This window comes from Panthera pardus, unplaced genomic scaffold (assembly GCF_024362965.1).
Source record: "Panthera pardus isolate Hobbes unplaced genomic scaffold, ASM2436296v1 HiC_scaffold_1, whole genome shotgun sequence".
In the NCBI taxonomy this organism is placed as follows: Eukaryota; Metazoa; Chordata; class Mammalia; order Carnivora; family Felidae; genus Panthera; species Panthera pardus.
Genome location: NW_026526654.1, coordinates 12662442 through 12682875, shown reverse-complemented (window position 1 = coordinate 12682875; position 20434 = coordinate 12662442). Strand labels below are relative to the sequence as shown.

The 20434-nt window shown below is 42.5% G+C and overlaps 1 protein-coding gene across 3 annotated transcripts in view; it reads left to right on the top strand.

Moving 5' to 3' along the window:
• Window positions 1-20434, top strand: part of MYO16 (myosin XVI) — a 609969-nt gene that overhangs the window by 367950 nt on the left and 221585 nt on the right. For all 3 annotated transcript variants that reach the window (XM_053889237.1, XM_053889213.1, XM_053889198.1), the window contains exon 17: window positions 19896-20007. In XM_053889237.1, the coding sequence (XP_053745212.1) occupies window positions 19896-20007 (112 nt within the window). The remainder of the gene's footprint in view (window positions 1-19895; window positions 20008-20434) is intronic.

The following is a 20434-nucleotide window of genomic DNA, read 5'->3' as shown; positions in this document are numbered from 1 at the left end:
TAAACCACTAAAACCAAGAGAAGACTGGCTAGGATTATGATTTCTCTGAGGGGAGACACTTGCCCACCCAGAATCTGCCCAGATAAGTTTCCCTGTGGCCTGTCCGTCTGTAGGCAGAGACTTTAGGGTGTTCCCTCCACCGAGGTGGTAGCCTTGTGATTGTCTGGCTTTATGTAATTTCCAGGCCAACAGAGTGTTCTACTTCCCTGTGGCCCTTAGAGCCTTGGTTAATAGAATAAGTCTAAGTTCCCACTAACTGCGAGATTTAGCCCGATGTCCCTCTGGATGGCACCGGGACTGTTCCCTACTCAGCGGGATCCAGCTTCTCCTTTGAAAGGCATGGTCTACTTGGTCCACAGAAGTTTACTAATAAGCAAGGTATTCTTCACTAATGATAACGTTTCCCGTTTAAAGAAATGAAGAGATTGTTTCTCTTCATTGTAAATCCAGAATAAATAGTAGTCTTAAGCTATTTTCAGATACATCAGCTATCTATATATGTAGGGTAGATCATGATGGGTGTGTGTGTGTGTGTGTGTGTGTGTGTGTGTGTGCACGTGTGTGTAATTAAGCATCTCTACATCCACCCAGGAAATGGATGTTACTAAATGTGATTACAGCTCGATATTTTGACAAATTCTAAACATTTCTAAAAAAATCAATTCTAAACAGTTCTGTACTTATTTTGGGAATAGTATTCGAGAGAGCTAATCCAGAGCCTTAGCTGTTAGATACTTAGATGAATCCCACCCTTTATCTGAAATAATGCGCTCAAAATATCAGTATCAATGGAAGGGACTGGGTGATGTTATGCACAGTGAGGTCATGCTGTTGTTAATGTCCTGTTGGGTCATGCATTGTGTGTGTGTGTGTGTATGCGTGTGTGTGTGTATGTGTGTGTGTGTGTGTGTGTGTGTGTGTGAGTGTGAGTGTGTGTGTGAGAGAGAGAGAGAGAGAGAGAGAGAGAGGGAGAACACAATATCCAGGCACAAAATGGTTTGTCCTAGGCACACTACAGTATCTCACCTGTTTATTTTATTTCTACTTTATTTTTTTATGTAATTTATTGTCAAGTTGGATAACATACAGTGTAGACAGTGTGTTCTTTGTTTTGGGGGTAGATTCCCATGGTTCATCGCTTCCATACAACACCCAGTGCTCATCCCAACAGGTGCTCTCCTCAGTGCCCATCACCCACTTTCTCCTCCCCCCCACCCCCCATCCACCCTGTTTGTTCTTTATATTTAAGAGTCTCTTATGGTTTGCCTCCCTCTCTGTTTGTAACTATTTTTCCCCTTCCCCTCCCCCCTGGTCTTCCGTTGAGTTTCTCAAGTTCCACATATGAGTGAAAACATACGGTATCTGTCCTTCTCTGCCTGACTTACTTCACTCGGCATCACACCCTCCAGTTCCATCGAAGTATCTCACCTGTTTAAATATTTCATGGTAAACAGCACATCACGCGGTGATGACTGACTTTATTTCTCAATTGTCTCTTACACCAGATGCATGAGCTTGGTACAATAGTTCCCCTGTTGTACCTATAAACCCTCACTGTGAAATCCCTGCCGACTGATGACCTCTGCAAAACAAATTAGTAATAAAAAGAGACCCTAAACACCATAAACAGCAGAGGACACCTGCAAGGCGACAAGGTTCTGATACCACACTCAGTAGTTCTTCACAGAGAAGCCCTTAAGAATAAGGTGTTTTGTCCTGTGTGGCACAGTAGACTGCTTCTACTTCGATTTCATCAGAAGGCGTACTCGTAGTACGTTTTGCTGAACTTGGGCCACCTGCTGTCGTGTTTCTGCCCCCACGGGGATGGTGGGCTGGAAGCACTCAGCTTCCCGGTAGAACAGGCTCTGGATGAGCCTGCGGACGGTGCCTGGTGAACACGCCTGGTGGGATCTGCAGGATGGAGCCACTTCAAGGAAGAAGAAGCCAGCAAGGAGAGGTCACTGTGCATCAGTGCAGGGCTCTGCCTGTGGAGCCCTGCCCCGCCCTGCCCTCCCCTCCCCTCCGCTTGAGTCTGGGCTCCCTGTTCCTCCCTGTTTCATAGAGTCCTGGGGAGAAGGATCTTACCAGATGTGACAGCATCACCTTGAAAAGATGAGCTATGAAAATGCACGAAGGAACCAGAAAATAGACCTCCATGACCCTTTGTTCCTTTGTTTTCTTAGACAGTGTTCCCCGGACACTGATTAATTGAAAGAAACGTCCCTTCCTTTTGGTATCCGAACGAAAAGCTCACTGCAGCAAGGGAAGTTCACTGTCATGTTTTACTGTTTTGGGTACTACAGACACGTTCCCCTCCTGGTTGCAAAGAGAACTCGTTTTGCTTAATTAACTTTGAATTTTTTTTAATATCTAGAAGCCAGTTTCATTATGCATACATTTAACAATCTATTATATGACTTAATTGGCATAAATGTACCACATTTTGAGTTTGTTAACATACTCAATTTTTCACTTCCAGAAAGTACCAGAGAGGCCAAAAGATCTGCATGTCAGGGAAGGCACTTCATTTCACCTCTTGTTTGATTAGATCTTGGGTTTTAAGTTCCAGTTCATTGTTTTAAATAATAACTCTTTTATTTGATTATCGCTTCTCTGTCTTAAACACTATAGTTACGGTTACAGACATATTTCCTCTACATATCTGCATGACTTCTACGTTCACTTCCCTTAGACAAGGGAGTTTGTGTGATATTTGAAGAGTCCCCAAGATCATAAAGCCTCTTAGACAATATGCTGATGAGAGGGAGTGCGTTTATGGAATCGGTAACATTTTATTCTGTTAACTCATTGAAATGCACATCTAGAGTTTCTGATCAAGCCAGTTGTTGATGGAAACAGGCACCAGAATTTTAGTATTTAAAAGTAAGTAAGTAAATAAATAAATAAAAAACAGTCTCAGTCGGTTGAGCATCCAGCTTTTGATTTCGACTCAGTTCGTGATCCCACAGTTGTGGGATTGAGCCCCATGTTGGGCTCTGCAGCAAGTGTGGAGCCTGCTTGAGTTTCTCTCTCTCTCTCTCTCTCTCTCTCTCTCTCTCTCTCTCTGTCTCCATCTGCTCCTCCCCCTGCGCTCTCTCTCTCTCTCTCTCTGAAATGTATGTAAATGATGAATCATGGGAATTCACTCCCAAAGCAAAGAGCACACTATATACCCTCTATGTTAGCTATGTTAGCTAACTTGACAAGAAATTATATTAAAATAAAATAAAATAAAATGAAATTATAAAAAATAAGTTTCAAAAAAAAACCCAAAATTGACCTTACAAAATATCACTTTTCTTTCTCATAATTAACAAGTATTCATTGCTACAATATATATTAGTATTGTTTGCAATACAATAGCGTGTTATCATAATAGTATAATTTTGTCTTAGCACATCTGTCTCCCGTGCTGACTTGTGCGATGTCTCTGGACAAACACTGTGTCTTGTTCATCTTGGAACCCTCAGTAATCACAATTCTAGGCACATGTGGAAACTCAGTATTTCATTTATTTGACCTAAGCCTTACTGTGTTGGCAGTTGATGATAACAAAAGCATGGCAGGCTATCACCAACATATACTTTGTCCAGATCTGTCTTTAGAAGCCTCTCGGATTCTCTCAAGCAGTACAGACCTCATGTGATGTGGTCACTTCTCTTAGAACAAATTTCATATTTTATAGTTTTGCTTACAATCTTCCCTACTAGTGAGTAATGAGAGGGTGGGAGCCCTGCTTCACTCAGGACTGAGGCCTGTGTGAAGTATGGTTCATTTAAAATTAGACATTTTAAGATACAGTGGATGAATTGATCCATGAATGGAACTTGGCTTATCAATGTGAGGATAAGAATGATCATCCAATGGGGTGCCTGGTGGCTCAGTCGTTGGAGCATCCAACTCTTGGTTTTGACTCAGGTCGTGATCTCATGGTTCATGGGATCGAGCCCCATGTTGGGCTCTGTGCTGACAGTGCGGAGCCTGCTTGGGATTCTCTCTCTCTCTCTGCCTGCCCCCACCCCATCTCTTAAAATAAATAAACATTAAAAAAATTTTTTAAAGAATGCTAATCCAATGAGATAAATGAATATTCTGTCCCCAAAGAGGAAAAATTTGAAAGCATTTATTGTTCAAACATAAGCACCATACGCTGGGAAAACCCAACGATGGCTGTTAATGTGCTTCTTTCCAGTATCTGCTTTACCTACAAGAATACTGTTTACCAGCATCACATCATAGTACATAGTGGGTGCTGAAATGCAAAATAACTTACTAACATATTAAACCCTACATCAGTTTCCCTATCTAGATGCTTATATAGATGTAGTACAGTTGTTTAAATAAATGTCCTTTCATCAACATTTTCAACGTCCTCCATTATCAGACATTTTTAAATGGATCTTCTTTTCTCTTTGGCTAAAATGTGTGATTGACTCCATTTAGGAGGTATTTTCAGTTTTGACAGGAAGAGATTTCCTATGTGAAAATGTAAATTAGAGGAGACTGAAAAGGACATTTGGAGTAGCTGGTGTTAGCGAATCAGCTGCAGAAGGCTCCGAGCCCGGGTAATGAAAATAAAGCAGGACCAAGGATGCGATGTAACCACTCCTCTTCGTCCCCCACCTGCTCTGGATTTCTCCTCCCTCCCCTGCCACCACACAGAAGGCTCCTGCATGCATCAGTGCTCCTGGCAAAAGCACCATTCCCGGGGAGGAGACAGAGATCGAGGGTGCAAGGGGGCCAGCCCCCCACCTCGTATTCTTAAATAAAACTTTCCTGAGACCATCATCTGTTGAGCCAGGGAGGAAATGGAAATAAGGCATGAGCGGTCATTTCTTTATCATTATGGTCTATGGTTTTTAACTTTATCAGTTTACATGTGTAATTCAGTTCTAAGCCTCAGATTCCCTAACAAATCAGACGTAAATATCTCCTGATTTTAGCCTTTCTAATTTTAGGAGCTTTTATTTTCATCAAAGTTGAGATTCAAGGTTAACTCTTTGAAGCATGTGATACCTTAAATATAAATACTGCAGTTATTAGAGCAGCAGATTGGGCTGAAAGAAGCAAAGAGGGATTTCTATCAAGTTTAAAGAATCTACAGCACACTCCCCCACCCAAAATCCATTTAAATTTCTTTGGTTTTTTTTTTTTTGACCGTGAAGATGCTTCTGAGTTTCATTGTATTTATCTTTATAATTTTATTTTATAAACATTTCTAATGGGTAGAACTGGTTTAGAGACACTATGAAGTTATTTCCATACAGAATCACGTTGTGATAACAGTAGTAGGTATTAGTAAACGGGTGACCGATTCTTCTAGGTTGGAATGTCATTTCACTACCTCAGGGTCTGAAGGCAAATTAAGGCAGAACGCTAATTATTCCTCGGGACTGACAAACATTTTAAGCCCAGAATAGCTATGTCTATTGGTCTTGAAGGCTCCAGAACCCATCCTTGGAAAAACTAGTCTTTTCTTGATTTAGTACCTTTCTAGCTAAGTGATTACTTTTTAATATTCTTGTGTAACTTACCTGCTTTTCTCATATGAACATCTGAAAGTTGGAGATCACATCTGGAGTGAAAACACATCATTTGGATATGAGTAAGTTTTTAGACTTTTTTGCCTTTCAGTTAGTTTTTAAATGTCTAGATAATGACTTTTAGGCAACATGCTTGAGTCTTTTCTCCAAATATTCTCTCGCATATTATGATTTTTCTTTTTTTATTTTAGAGAGAGAGAGAGAGAGAGAGAGAGTGTGTGTGTGTGTGTGTGTGTGTGTGTGCAAGTATAGGAGAGGGCCAGAGGGGGAGAGAGAGAGAGCTCAGTGCAGAGCCCAGCCTGGGGCTCGATCCCACGACCCTGGGGATCAAGACCTGAGCAGAGATCAAGAGTCAGATGCTTAACTGACTGAGCCACCCGGGCTCCCCTGTGTAGAAGGATTTTGACGTAAATGCACAATACAACAGGATTTTTACTTCATGAAAAGTGTTTTCTTGTTATTAGTAAGTAGCTTGCCTTTGGCACTGAGGTGTGAACACTGTATTATTTCAAAGTTTGGAACAAAACCAAGAGCAGCAGAGCTTACTTTGAGTGCTGACAACCTCCTTCTATCATTTGTCTTTTAGATTACCCCGGCTCTATTTTGAAATATTCTATATAGTAATATCATCTGTGGATGATATTTCTGTATAATTTTATTGAACATATGTAGCATATTTATAAAGATAACGATAAGTCCACAGCCATTCCTTACTAGAAATTATTAAAAACAGGTGCAAGGGGCACCTGGGTGGCTCAGGCAGTTGAACACCTGACTCTTGATTTCGGCTCAAGTCATGGTCTCACAGCTCCTGAGACCGAGCCCCACATCAAGCTCTGTGCTGACAGTGCAGAGCCTCCTTGGGATTCTCTCTCCCCCTTTCTCTCTGCCCCTCCCCTCACCAAAATAAATAAATAAACTTAAGAAAATAGGAGCAAAAACGGGTACAGTAGATAGAAAGTGTCAAAGTAGAGCTCACATGTTCCATCCTTGTCTTCTTGATTTTATTAGGAACAGTTATGGGCAACGAGTGTTTTTGTCTGTGCTAACATAATCATTTTTATTCAGGTTTTACATGAGAACTGATATTTAGCTGTGGTGCCTGGGTGGCTCAGTCGGTTAAGTGTCTGACTTCAGCTCAGGGCATGATCTCATGGCTCATGAGTTTGAGCATCACATCAGGCTCTCTGATGTCATATGGAGCCCACTTCAGATCCTCTGCCCCCCTCTCTCTCTCTGCTTCCCCCCCCCAACTCTCTCTCTCTCAAAAATAAAAGAAACATTAAAAATATATTATTTTTTAAGAAAATAACTGAGATTTAGCAAAAATGAGAAATAAAGTATTTAGTTGACTTCATGAATCTATCCTGAAACAGCCAGTTCTTATATTCCATGTCTGACATCATCTTGTTAGATACTTGGTTTGGGGCTACATTGCTTTACTAGGGACAATCTATATATTTTTTAAGTTTATTTATTTATTTTTGTGAGAGAGAAGAGGGAGAGAACCCGCAAGAGAAGAGCAGAAAGAGAAGGAGAGAGAGAATCCCAAGCAGGCTCTGTGCTGTCAGCTCAGAGCCAGATGCGGGGCTCGAACTCACGAGCCGAGAGATCATGACCTGAGCTGCAACCAGGAGTCAGAAGCTCAACTGACTGAGTCACCCAGGCACCCCAGGGACAGCCTACATTTTAATAAGCTCTTGTGCTTGAAAAGGTTTTCCTTAATGTATTTTTAAAATCTTTTAAAAATAATGTAGTACATTTTTATTTTAATCATCTCAACTTCTCCATAAAATTCCCCATTTGTTAAAATGGAGGGGCTGATGTTTCTTAGTCACATGACAAACATTTTTAACATAATTTGGGTGCTATCACGAAGCCAGGCCTTAAGGTTTTGTACGTGGGATGCACGTCTTTGCACAAGTGTGTGCACATGCAGTTTTCTTGCTGAAGGTTAAGGTTGCTGGTTGTGTAAGTATCTTATCAGTAAAGGCCATTAAACTATCTGGTGAACTATGTTTATTTCTTTTTAAAGCTCGTTTCTGGTTTCCTCACCCGCCTCCCATATTGTCATACTTCTCTCCTAGTACTTCTAATAAGACTTAGGCAAGTTTCTGCCTCTGATGATTTACTGAATATTTGTTTCTTATACTAACCTTTCTTCACTAAAACCTTTTCTAAATTAATTCTTCACTGTAGCATTTATGGGTTTTTGTTTGCTTTGACAAAAGAATGATTGATTTTTTATGACATCGGATTTTCATTTCCTTTTGCCAATCTTTGGCCCAGGGAGAAGGGTAGAGCTTATGTTCACTGTTTATATATCAGCCAGCTGCATATGGCACCTTCCAGGTATATTGAGAACCTACCAGGTATAAATGGAACTGACCAGGTATATATGGAAACTTTGAGATACATTTGGAAGCTTTCAGGTGTTTATAAAACCTACTATTTAATCAGTAATGACTTAGGTTTTATGAAAATCCATGGGAAACTTTAAGGCATGACCTCTAAAAAGAATAATATTGGTGATCTTTAATTTCTATATATTAAATAAGAACTAGTAAATATTTAAATATATGAATAAATAAAGTGGAGAAAGGAGAGTGTATTGGGATTCTCTAGAGAAAACCAAGAGGAGAAATATAGATGCAGGTATGTGTATATACATATATACATATACATACACATACACATGCATATGCACACGCATACATATATGCATACACGTACACACATATATGCACATGCATATACATACATATATGCATACATGTACACACATATGCATGTGCATACACACATATACACACGCATACATATATGCATACACGTACACACATATATGCACATGCATATACATACATATACGCGTACATATACACACATATGCATGTGCATACACACATATACACATGTGCATATGCATATACACATATGCATATACACATATACATGTACGTATACACATATGCATACATATGCATATGCATACACATGCATATACACACATATATACACATACATATACATATACATATACACATACACATACATATACATATTCGTGGTATACATATACATATGCATGTACATGTGCATTTACAGAATTGACTCACATGATGGAGGCTGAGAAGTCCCGAGATCTACACCCACAAGCTGGAGACCCAGGAGAGCTGCTTCTGGTCTGGTGCCAGGTCTGGCTGGTCAGGAAGAGAATCCTGGTGAGAGAGTGAGAAAGAACAGGGGTCAGTATGAAGTCACATGGTGGCAGCCACAGCGGGGAGGGCAATGACATGTGCAGACTACAACCAAATAAGAATAGTTTGATGGGGGAGAGCCGTGTTGTGGGGAGTCTTGCAAAACATGTAAGAGAATTTATTGTTTGGGTGAAATGTTTATGAGTAGGACAGTGATTAGATGGCTGTACACATTGGGAAGATGAATCAGATAGAGGCTTGGACACACACTCATTCTCTTTGATCCAGAATGAAAACTACTTGTCAAGGCCCGTCTTGCTTTGTTATGGGGATACATGTCCAGGCAATTTTGATAGGAGTCTGATAAAGCACTCTTGTGGAGGAAACACACAGTTTTGGGGAGTTCGTACAGAGGACATCCAAACCTACAAGACTTCCCAGAGAAAGTGGGTTGCCAAGAGCAATAGAATTCATCCAGAATGTTCCATGGGGAGTATGTGTGGGTTATGTTCCCAGTGGAGAAAGCAGGATGAGTGAGGGCCCAGAGGTGGACTAGACTTAGGTCTGTCTGAGGGACCAAAGGAAGTTCCATGCAGCAAGAGCTCAGAGGGAATGAAGAGGCTTGGGGAACAGATGGCATCCGATGGGGTGGGCCTTTGGGAACCACGCTAGGGAATTCGTGTTTTAAGAGCAATGGAAAGGGGCGCCGCGGGGCTCAGTCGGTAAAGCGTCTGACTTCGGCTCAGGTCACGACCTCACAGTTCATGGGTTCAAGCGCCATGTTGGGCTCTGTGCTGACAGCTCAGGGCCTGGAGCCTGCTTCGGATTCTGTGTCTCCCTCTCTCTGCCCCTCTTCTGCTCATTCTCTCTCTCTCTCTTTCAAAAATAAATGAACATTAAAAAAATAAGAGCAATGGGAAGGATTTAAGGTTTGGACTTGGGAAGTGCATTCACTAAATTTACATTCTGAAAAGAGAACTTTGCCTTTAGTGCAGAAACTAGGTTGGGGGTGAGCAGGCATGGATTCCAGGAGACCAGCTTCTGTAGTGTTTGGGGAGATTTGAACAGCGGGAGACAGAGAATACTACAGTCCCTGGGTGTCCATTGAGAGACTGATGGCTGTGGGGAACAGGGAACATGTAGGTCCTCCTGTTGGATTCACGGTGCATGAAGAATCAACCTGGCTAAGGGAAGTTCTACACAGTATAGGAGGAGAAAGAAGTTTGAATGTTGCAAATGTTCTTACCCGTCAGCCTGGGAGACTGAATTAGGGTGGGTAACAGAAGTACAGTAGGGGTGCCTGGGTGGCTCAGTTGCTTAAGTGTCCGACTTTGGCTCAGGTCATGATCTGACAGTCCATGGGTTTGAGTCCCGTGTCAGGCTCAGTGCTGACAGCTCGGGGCCTGGAGCTTGCTTCGGATTCTGTGTCTCCTTCTCTCTTTGACCCTCCCCCAATCGTGCTCTGTCTCTCTTTCTCTCTCAAAAATAAATATTAAAATTAAAAATATATATATATATATATAAAAGAAGTACAATAAAACCTTGGTTTGTGAGCGTAATTCATTTCAGAAACACACTTGTAATCCAAAGCACTTGCATATCAAAGCGAATTTCCCCGTAAGGAGTAATAGAAACTCAGATGATTCGTTCAACCCAAAAATATTCATATGAAAATGATTACAATACTGTTATATAATATGAAATAATAAAGAAAGTACAAAATCTAAAGAAAAATAAAGAAATTAAGCTGCACTTCCCTTTGAAAACCCTTACGGCTGGTGCGAGGGAGACAAGAGAGAGGAGGGTTATTGTGTAGGGAGGCTTTCAGGATCACTAATGGAATCACTGCTATGTATTGACTCCATGGAATCTTTCTTTTTGTGCAAGTTTAACAAGGCACCTATCCAATGACCTAGAATGGAGCAAAGCATTCTTAGCTCACTCTTGTCTGGAAAAGCAAAGGACTGTCCCTGGGTGCTCTGAAGTGACAAAAAATACACCAGTGCCAGTTGGGGGCACCCTCCAATGTCCTGAAAAATCACGGATTTCTGCCGAACACTGTGGCCTGAGACCGAGCATCCAAGCATGCGAGACGATCACCCACAATCCTGCAGAGAGAGAGAGAGAGAGAGAGAGGAGAACCATAGGCTCAGTTGTGATCATGTGACTTTCAGCATCACGTACGACTCATATTGCAAGACATCGCTCATGTATCAAGTCACAATGTATTAGAGACGTTTGCTCATCTTGTGGAAGCCTCACAGAACAAGTTGCTGGCGATCCTGGGTTTTCCTGTAATTCATTTGAGAGGAAAGCAGGACTCCCTGTTGGATCTACGAAGTCTGAAGCGGTTGCTTGATGTGTTTGTGAGCCATGGTCAGCAGGATGCTTTCACGGAGTTAGTACCGAGGGAACACTTGAGGCAAGTTCGCGGGTAGGTCCCCGTGGAGACCCCGAACAAGCGTGTTGCTCAACGATAACGTGTCTGCGTCGCACGTTCTGTCACACTGACATGTGAGAGGAGTGTCACTGCAGATGCTACCTGGTCAGTGTTTCAAACCCAGGGTTATGGTGCACTGGGTCCTGCACAACAGCGTCATGGCCATGACCTTGCACAGTGCTTTTCCATGACCATTTTTCCCCGAGGAGGATCTCAGCGCCCGTTCAGCCTTGCCCGAAGCATATTTGTGTATTTATATAGATCTCTGCACTGCCCTCCTGTGCGGCTGGGGCCATCCTGGGCAGGCCGGGGTCGGGGGAGACGACATGAACCGCAGAGAGCCCCTCCTCCACCCCCCACAGATGCAGCCCCTTGGCCATTCGTGAAGGCCAGACCAAGGCCCTGTTCTGAGCAGCAACTTCTGTCTCTCCCCATCTCACATTTTTTAATTTTTAAAAAATATTTATTTATTTTTGACACAGAGAGGGAGACAGAATATGAGCAGGGGAGGGGCAGAGAGAGAGGGAGACACAGAATCCGAAGCAGGCTCCAGGCTCTGAGCTGTCAGCACAGAACCCGATGCAGGACTCAATCTCACGAACCGTGATATCACGACTGGAGCCGATGTCAGACGCTCAACGGACCGAGCCACCCAGGCGCCCCCTTCATCTCACCATTTTAATATTGATGGTTCTCTGTGAGGGCTTCAGGGCAAAGGAAAGACGCCCCCTCCTCTGGCAGAAGGGCCCGTGCTGGTCACAAGGCTGGGGGACTGGCTGCACACTGGGGCTCGGGCCCCCCAGACACTGGCCCTGAGGCTTTGTGCAAGAGGTGGGGCCGCTCTGTTCTAGGGTCTCCACCCCCAGCTCTTCGAATTAGATGGTTTCAAGAAACAAGTGAGATGACCCATAAGCATTCACTATTTGAAAGATGGTAAGAGTTGAGAATTTGTTTCACCAGATGTTTTGAAGAAATACTCTGACTGATTAGAAAAATATGGGCAAACTATTCTGGGAATGTCACAAGACCCAGAGTCTTTCTGAATACATAATTTATTAAATGGATTCTGTTTTTTTCCTGAAGACCACTGGCCAGGGTTTCCTCTTTCCAAACAAAATAGTTTGAGGCTAATATATTAATATTTTCATTGCTGGAGATTTATGTGTCCGAACCTGTGGTTAATAAAAACTTTATTCATATCCCGTTGAAGGGGGGGCGGGATTTAAAATTCATTAATACTTTCCAGATAGCTTAGAAACAATAAAGAAAAGAATTTCCTTTTTAGGAGCAAGGTGGGGGTGTGTGGGCGAGAAGGTGTTGTTTACCACCTTCACTAGAAAACTAGTAAACAGGGGGTGCCTGGGGGTTCAGTCAGTTGAGCGTTGACTTTGGCTCAGGTCATGATCTCACAGTCCGTGTGTTCGAGCCCCGCGTCAGGCTCTGTGCTGACAGCTCGGAGCCTGGAGCCTGCTTCGGATTCTGTGTCTCCCTCTCTCTCTCTGCCCCTCCCCTGTTCAGTCTCCGCTCCCTCCCTCCCTCCCTCTCTCTCTGTCAATAAATAAACATTAAAAAAATTAAAAAAGAGAAAAAAAAAACCTCGTAAGCAGTGTTGTCTGTGCTGATGCCAAGTATTTGCTTTTGCCTTACCTGGTTTCTGTTTACTTATTAAACATCCCCAAGTAAAAAGCAGCTCTGCCCACAATAGAGAAGACATTGTTCTTTTGTATTTAAGGGGCAGATAAAACCCTGAGCAAAACATCATGTTTGTAGTCTGTGAGCTTCTGACTTGGTGAATGGGCTGTGCACGTGGCTTTAGGTAGCGATATCTTTGCATGTGGCTTTAAGTAGTAATATCTTTTATTTGTATTCGAGTCTTCCCTCCCAGTGTATCCTGGGGACACATGCAGCCACAGAGTTATTTTGTGTCAAGGAATGGTGGAGCACTGGCAGGACAGCTGTGTTTTGTTTGTTAGTTTGTTAAATTTATATTGAGATATGATTGACATATAACGTTGTGTAAGTTTAAGGTGTACCAAGTGTTGGTTTAATACGTGTGTGTGTGTGTGTATGTGTATATGTATATATGTACTGTATGTGTATACATATATATTAAATATATATGGTACTACATATTACTGTATAACGTATGTAATGTATATATTATGTACATACAAATATATGTATGTATACATGTACATATGTGTACATGTCCATATATATGTATGTAACATATACGTTATATATATTATATAGTAATACCTGTGTTCTGTCATCTACGTATTTCTTTTCTGGGGTGAAAACAATTAACATCTAGTCTCTTAGCAACTGTGAAGTTTTGAAGTTCCGTGATCACTATGCCCTGCATGGCATCTCCAGAATGCTTTCATTTACGAGTTGCACATTTGCTATTTTAATGTGCCTGGCACCAGCGGGAGACAGGAGGTACCGGGTCCCAGAGCGGGGACACAGGCCCTTGAAATTCCATGGTGGGTTGTTTGCAAACAGTCACTGTTTGTATTTGATATTCAGATCACGTCACCACCACCTTGAATTCGTGGTCTCCGTGTCAGAGCGATGCCGTTGACACTCTCCTGTAAGTCTAAAGACGAAACTACCCTATGACTGAGCTCTTGGACTCGTTGGCATTTAGCCTAGAAAAACAAAGACTTACATTTACCCCAAAACCTGCATGGGAATGTTCATTGCAGCTTTATTCATAATAGTTCCAAACTAGAAACAACCTGGATTTTCCTCAAATGACCAACTGGTCTGGCAGACTGTGGTACATTCATACTGTGGAATACTACTCAGCAATAAAATGAAGCAAATTATTGATATACACAACAAACTGGATGAATCCCTACAGAATTATGCTCCTTTTTTTTTTTTAATTCATGGTTTTATAGAGATATTTTTTCCTGGTGACACGTAACAGCCATTGATTCTTGGAAAACTGGAGAATATGAAACAAACAAAAAAAGAGAGAGAAAATATACCTCCAATCTGCCATCTCTCCCTCTGTCTTTCCACTTTGTTTTCCTGAGGCTATTAAACTAGTGGAGAGAGAAAAAAATACATCTTCGTGATTTAAAGTTATCCAAGGGAAAGTAAAATTGCGTATCGGTCGTGGCAGTTATGGAGCACGCAATGGCATTGGGGTCTGGATGCTGAGCTTTGTGAAGACAAGAACTGGGGTTGCTTGCTTCTCTGTCCTGACCTACTTTTATTATTTTTTTTAATTTATTTTTTTAAATATATGAAATTTATTGTTGTTTCCATACAACACCCAGTGCTCATCCCAAAAGATGCCCTCTTCAATACCCATCACCCACCCTCCCCTCCCTCCCAGCCCCCATCAGCCCTCAGTTTGTTCTCAGTTTTTAAGAGTCTCTTATGCTTTGGTTCTCTCCCTCTCTAACCTCTTTTTTTTTCCTTCCCCGCCCCCATGAGTTCCTGTTAAGTTTCTCAGCATCCACATAACAGTGAAAACATATGGTACCTGACCTACTTTTAAAGTCCTGTTTAATGGAACATTATCAAGTAACACATTTCACACCAATTAGGACTTTTGTATGATTCGTCAATGAGGAACCTAGAAAGTTAGTTTTCCTAGAATTTGCCTTGAGAAGGATTGGCCACGCTTAACTAGCTATTAAAATTCGGAGAGAAGGGGGGCGCCTGGGTGGTTCTGTTGGTTAAGCGCCCAGCTCTTGATTGTGTCTGGGGTCATGACCTCCTGGTGTGTGGAATCGAGCCTCGCTTTGGGCTCTGGGCTGATTAGCTCAGAGCCTGCTTGGGATTCTCTTTCTCCCTCTTTCTCTGTCGCTCCTCTCACTTGAGTGCTCTCGCTCTCTCTCACTCTCTCAAACATTTAAAAGAAATTTGGGGGGAAGAAATGAATAGGGACAGTGGCAGAGTCAAGGTCTGCTGAGAAGCAGTAGTTCACAAGTCTCCTTGTAGTTACCAATTCAGACAACACCTATGATCAAGGATCTAAAGTTATTGAAAAATATCACTTCATATAGTTGATAACAGTGTTTTCAAAATTTCCACAAAATGGGACTACCTAATTTCCGCAGTGCTTTTGTCCTTTTGTTGTTAATGAAACCTAAGTGCATTTAGTAAAGACAGACTTTTCTGAGGAAGTGCATCTTCAGAAAAACTTGGTGCCTTGATCTGTTCCTTGGCGGGATATTTCTGCTATTTCCAGAAATCAGGCTGGATACAACTTGCCTGCCATATAACTTAATATACTTTTGGACATAACTGACCTGCTAAATCAGCTTGTCCCTACCTGCTTCAGAGACAATGGAGTTATCTACTAAATAATCCACATTTAAACACATGGTAAAAATAAGGGTAATCTTTTCCTGTTTTCCCTCATCTCCCTTGTTTAATATGTCTTTTCACTTCTTTCCCCCACCATTGAACAGTGGAACTAGCATAGAGTGTTACTCAAGATGTGTAACCTCTAACTTGGCCTCATTTAGTCATTTGCCTTTCTGCGGGACTGTTAGTAGAATTATCTGCAGTCCTATTGAGAGCTAAATGTGTTCTCATGAGTACAGAGTTTTCGTATGTATTCATGACGTTTCATAAATTAAAGTCAAATATGGTTTAGGCGTGTGCACATGTGTGTCAAACAGATGTGTGCGTGTGCACACACATATCGTGCCTGGAGTCCGAGCACAAAAAGTTGAATCAGACGCTTTCATGGCGTGCCACATCGGGCTCTGTGTTGACAGTGTGAAGGAGCTGCCCTTCCCCACCTCCTCTCTTTGTCTCTCAAAATAAATAAACAAAAACTTAAAAAAAAATGTTATCATAAAAGGTCAAATAAGAGTTGATTCTAAACCTCCAGATTCTTGGTTGTAATATATTCCTGGACGTATTTTTCAATTATTTCTCTTTGCTTGTGTGTGGTTTCATTAACAAATCATGTCAAAGGGAAGGTGAGTACTTTTAATCTTCAAAAAATAAACCTTAATTTTTTTCTGATAGTGACATTTCCGTTTTATTTTATTTAATCTTTTAAAGTATATTTATTTCGAGGGGCGCCTCAGTGGCTCAGTCGGTTGAGCGTCCAACTCTTGATTTAGACTCAGGTCATGATCCCATGGTTTGTGGGTTTGAGCCCCGTATCAGGCTCTGTGCTGACAGAAGATTCTGTCTCTCCCTCTCTCTCTGCCCCTCCCCTACTCATGCTTGAGCTCTCTTTCAAAATAAATAAACTTAAAAAAATAAAGTTTATTTATTTTGAGAAAGAGAGAGAGAGAGAGTGTGTGTGTGTGTGTGTGAGAGAGAGAGAGGGTGGGGGAGGGGCATAGTGCGAAGGATAGAGAATGCCAAGCAAGCTCTGTGCTGTGAGTGCAGAGCCCTATGTGGGGCTCCATCCCATGAACCCTGAGATCATGACCTGAGTCGAAATCAAGAGTTGGACACTCAACCGACTGAGCCACCCTGTACTTTTCCATTTTAAGATACAGTTTTGTAAACAGCTAAGAACTATATTTCTGGTGAAATCATCCTGGACATGATTGAATAGTGGGAGAAATTTTGAAGTCATATAGAAGACACTGAGTTCTAGTTTTCTTTTGGTCATTTTCATGCCATCAAGTTTTCAAGCCACAGAGGAACATACAACCGAACTTAAAGCATCATTCCTCCATCAGGCAAACTGTCCTCTACAATCCGATTTTGATTGAGTTTCTCCTGGACCATTGCATTCTTAACAGCCCAGTCTGCAACTACTAAGATTAATTTCACTTGGCTTCCTCCATCCAGAATTCAGCAGAAGTGAAAATGCTGGTTCTTCTCACTGCTTCATGGAGCAGGTCGTAGCCGCTGTAAATTCTCTACCATAAGGACACGAAAAATGGGGGATGGGGTGGCTTAAAGAAATATTGAAATGCCCATAGGTAGGGCTTGTTAACTGATTATTTTTTAAGAATTTTAAAATGGTGTTATTTCACACATTTGACTCTATAATGTCAGCAGGAGCCCATAGTCCTCTGAAGGAGGTTCATTGGTCTCTTTTATGGAACAGTGGAGTAGTAGCCTCTGTGATGATCAACAAGTAAGTGGGAGAGAAAAGAGGGCATCAGGAAGATGGATGGAAAACTGTGGTGGGAACCAGAAGAGTCGACAGCGGTTGCAATTTCCTATCTTTAATCAAGCCTTTATAGTCACTAAAGTTTTGCACATTTTGGGCAAAATGACTGACCATCCCACCCAATTCCTCACTAGTATTGATGACCTTGACCTTGACCTTTGTTCTACTGCCTTAGCCCCAACCCAGCCATCCCAGGTCAGACAGCGGAGGAAACCCCTGGAGAAGGGGCGTGCACCATGTGAGCTGGGCTCCAGCTCCCTCCGGGCCCGGCACAGCGTCCACTCGGCTTCCGGGGCCTCCCAGCTTGGCAGTCATGTCTGTCTCCACAGCAAATACCTCAGATTCTTACAGCTTCCGCCAGCCAGCGGCGCCTAGTCATCTAGACCCAACCTCTTCCTTTCCTCGAAACACTGAAGCCTCAAAGCGCTGGTTTCTTTGCTGCTCTGAGACGCCAGCAGCCTTTGGACCCATATTTGTCACCTCAGCTGGCATATCGAGAGGCCGTGTCCCTTCTGTGGTGGAAGGCATGCCCTCCACCGTGCTGCATTCCCAAACCCTCTTCCCTTCTAGCAACTTTATTTTTAATGTTTTTATGTATTTATGTTGAGAGAGAGAGGGGGGTGGGGAGAGAGAGAAATAGAGGGAGAGAGAGAACCCCAAGCCAACTCCATCAGAGTAGATCCCAATCTGGGGCTCGATCTCATGACCGTGAGATCATGACCAGAGCCAAAACCCGGAGTCGGATGCTCAACTGACTGAGCCACCCAGGCGCCCCTCTTCTAGCAACTTTCTGCTCTCAGACCCCCTACACCTCCCTTTCTGTCAGCCTTCCATCCAGGATCTTCTGTGGGCTTCCAACTCAGCATGGAAATCTTCTGAAGGCTCTCCCAGTCCCCACCCCAGGAGGCTGGACTCCCTCACTTGCATGCTTCAGAGCTAGCACTGAGGGAAGAGAAGTCTTCACAGCCCCACCATCAACAGCAGTCTGTGTCTTTCCCCACACCACCACCCATTTCCTTGTGTCTACGGTCTCTTTTCTGTCACTATCAATCATTCTTGAAAATGTTACCCTTTTGTTTGGACGGCTCTGGCTTGTTTTAATTTTCCTACTCCCTTCCTGAACATTCAGTTCTTTCTTCATCCCGAAAATGTTAGCATCTTCTTTGGGGTGAGCTCATCCAGTCACAAGGGTTTGGTCATCTGCATGTTGATGACTTCCAGATCTTATTTTCTAGTCTCTTCTGAATGTCAGATCCTTACAGCCAATTATTTTTTGGAATCCTACTGGAATCTCAACAAGGTGTTCAAAGTCAACCTGACCAATATAAAATATAAGGCTTTCTCAAAAACATATCCTTCTTGCTGAGAACACTCTAGTTCAATGAGCTCACGCTCTACCTTGTTTCCTGAGACATAATCTTGCAAAACCTCGTTAATGCCTCTCTCTTCTCTTTCCTCTGTCTCCAGTCTGTCCCTTCATCCTGCCAGTCCTGCCTCCAGGGCACCTGTCTCCCCTCCTCTTCACCACTGCTGGTCTCCCTGGATCACCCAGCACCCTTGCCCTTTCCAGGTAATCTTTCCTGGGCTGTCAGAACACTTTTTCAAACACTGATCTGATCGTGCCATTTCTTCGTTTTAAGACGTTTAGGACTGCCCATCATTTCTAAGACCTAAGGGAAGCTCTTTTGCAAGAGAGACAAAACTCTGACTACTTCTCCAACCTCACCAATTTCGGCTTCTCTCACCCGTGGCTACCATTTTGCCAACATACCTGAGCTCCTGTATACACCACAGGCACAGTCAACGCTGGGTACCTTTGTACATGTTGCTGAGTATTCCAGGGGCACCCTTACGTCCTGAATTTGCTTGGAAAATTCTTATTCAGGTATTGGCTCTTGGAAAGGAAGCCTCTTCCTGTCTTGTAGACTTTTATCCACTCTGGGTTCCGTCCTTTTTCTGAACACTTACAAACACCTCTTGTTCAGCTCCATTATTCTGCTTGCATACTGTATATTGTATATTATATTCTCTCTTTCCTGAGCACAGGGATGCATTTGCTTTTGTTGTTGCTGAGTGGCCAAGGATGAGCCCTTTAACTTTATACGTGTCCTTTATACCTATATCCCCCGCAGCTGTGTATTTGGGAAATGATCCCTATGTGTTTGTTGCATGAGAGCAATAAATCAACAAATTACTCAGCCACTGCATGATTAAAGGATATTGGCCAGAAGAAATAATAAATTACTCGAAATTAAAAATCTTTAATAAAAGTATTAATTACAAAGCCTGTGATAGGATCCACCAGGTTTCTATATGAAATGCCTAAAACACCTGTGACCTTCTCCTTTCGGTAGGAAGGGTGCAGGTAAGGTGAGAACCAAGTAAAACAGTGTAAATACGTTCTGGTACAGCAAGAACTTTTTTTTTCCTTCCTGAAACATCATGTGCTATTATGTATCAAAGCCTTGTAAACACAGGGCACGCAACGTCCAGGTGACTTCTATTATTCTGGAGACCAAATATGGCGGAAGTGACTTTTAACCACTGGAGTTTGACCACAAGCCAAGCTATAAGGCTGTGTGCTTTTTTTATCCTAACAGGTATTTGAACCAGTCCCTACCAGAAGACGTATCAACAGCAGAGCATTCTGTGAACAGGGAGAAATTTGCTCTTTTGAAACAAGCCCTGAATGTAGTTGGCTTCAGTAACATGGTGAGTCGTATCATAAAATATTTCACTGAGAAAACCGACCTTGTCCTAATTTACACAAGTCTTTCATTCAAAAACATTTACTGAGTCCCTATTATATTCCGGATATTGTTGCAAATACTCATGATTCAGCAGAGGACAGAACTCAGTCTGTGCCTCCTAGAATGTACATTCTCGGGGTGGTGGTGGGGGGGGTAGACATGAACGCGGGGTCCAGGGTCATAGGTACTGTTTAGACAAATAGAGGAGGAGCGTCTGTTTTCAAGAAGGTGGTCAAGGAGACCTTTGACCAGATGAACCCTGAGAGCAAAACAGATCAAAGAACTTTGCATTGACCAGTTCTAGAGAAAACAAAGGCAAGGAACTGTTTGCTACTAAGAATCACTTTGAACAGTAACCTAATCTCTCATTAAAGTTTTCTGTGCAACGT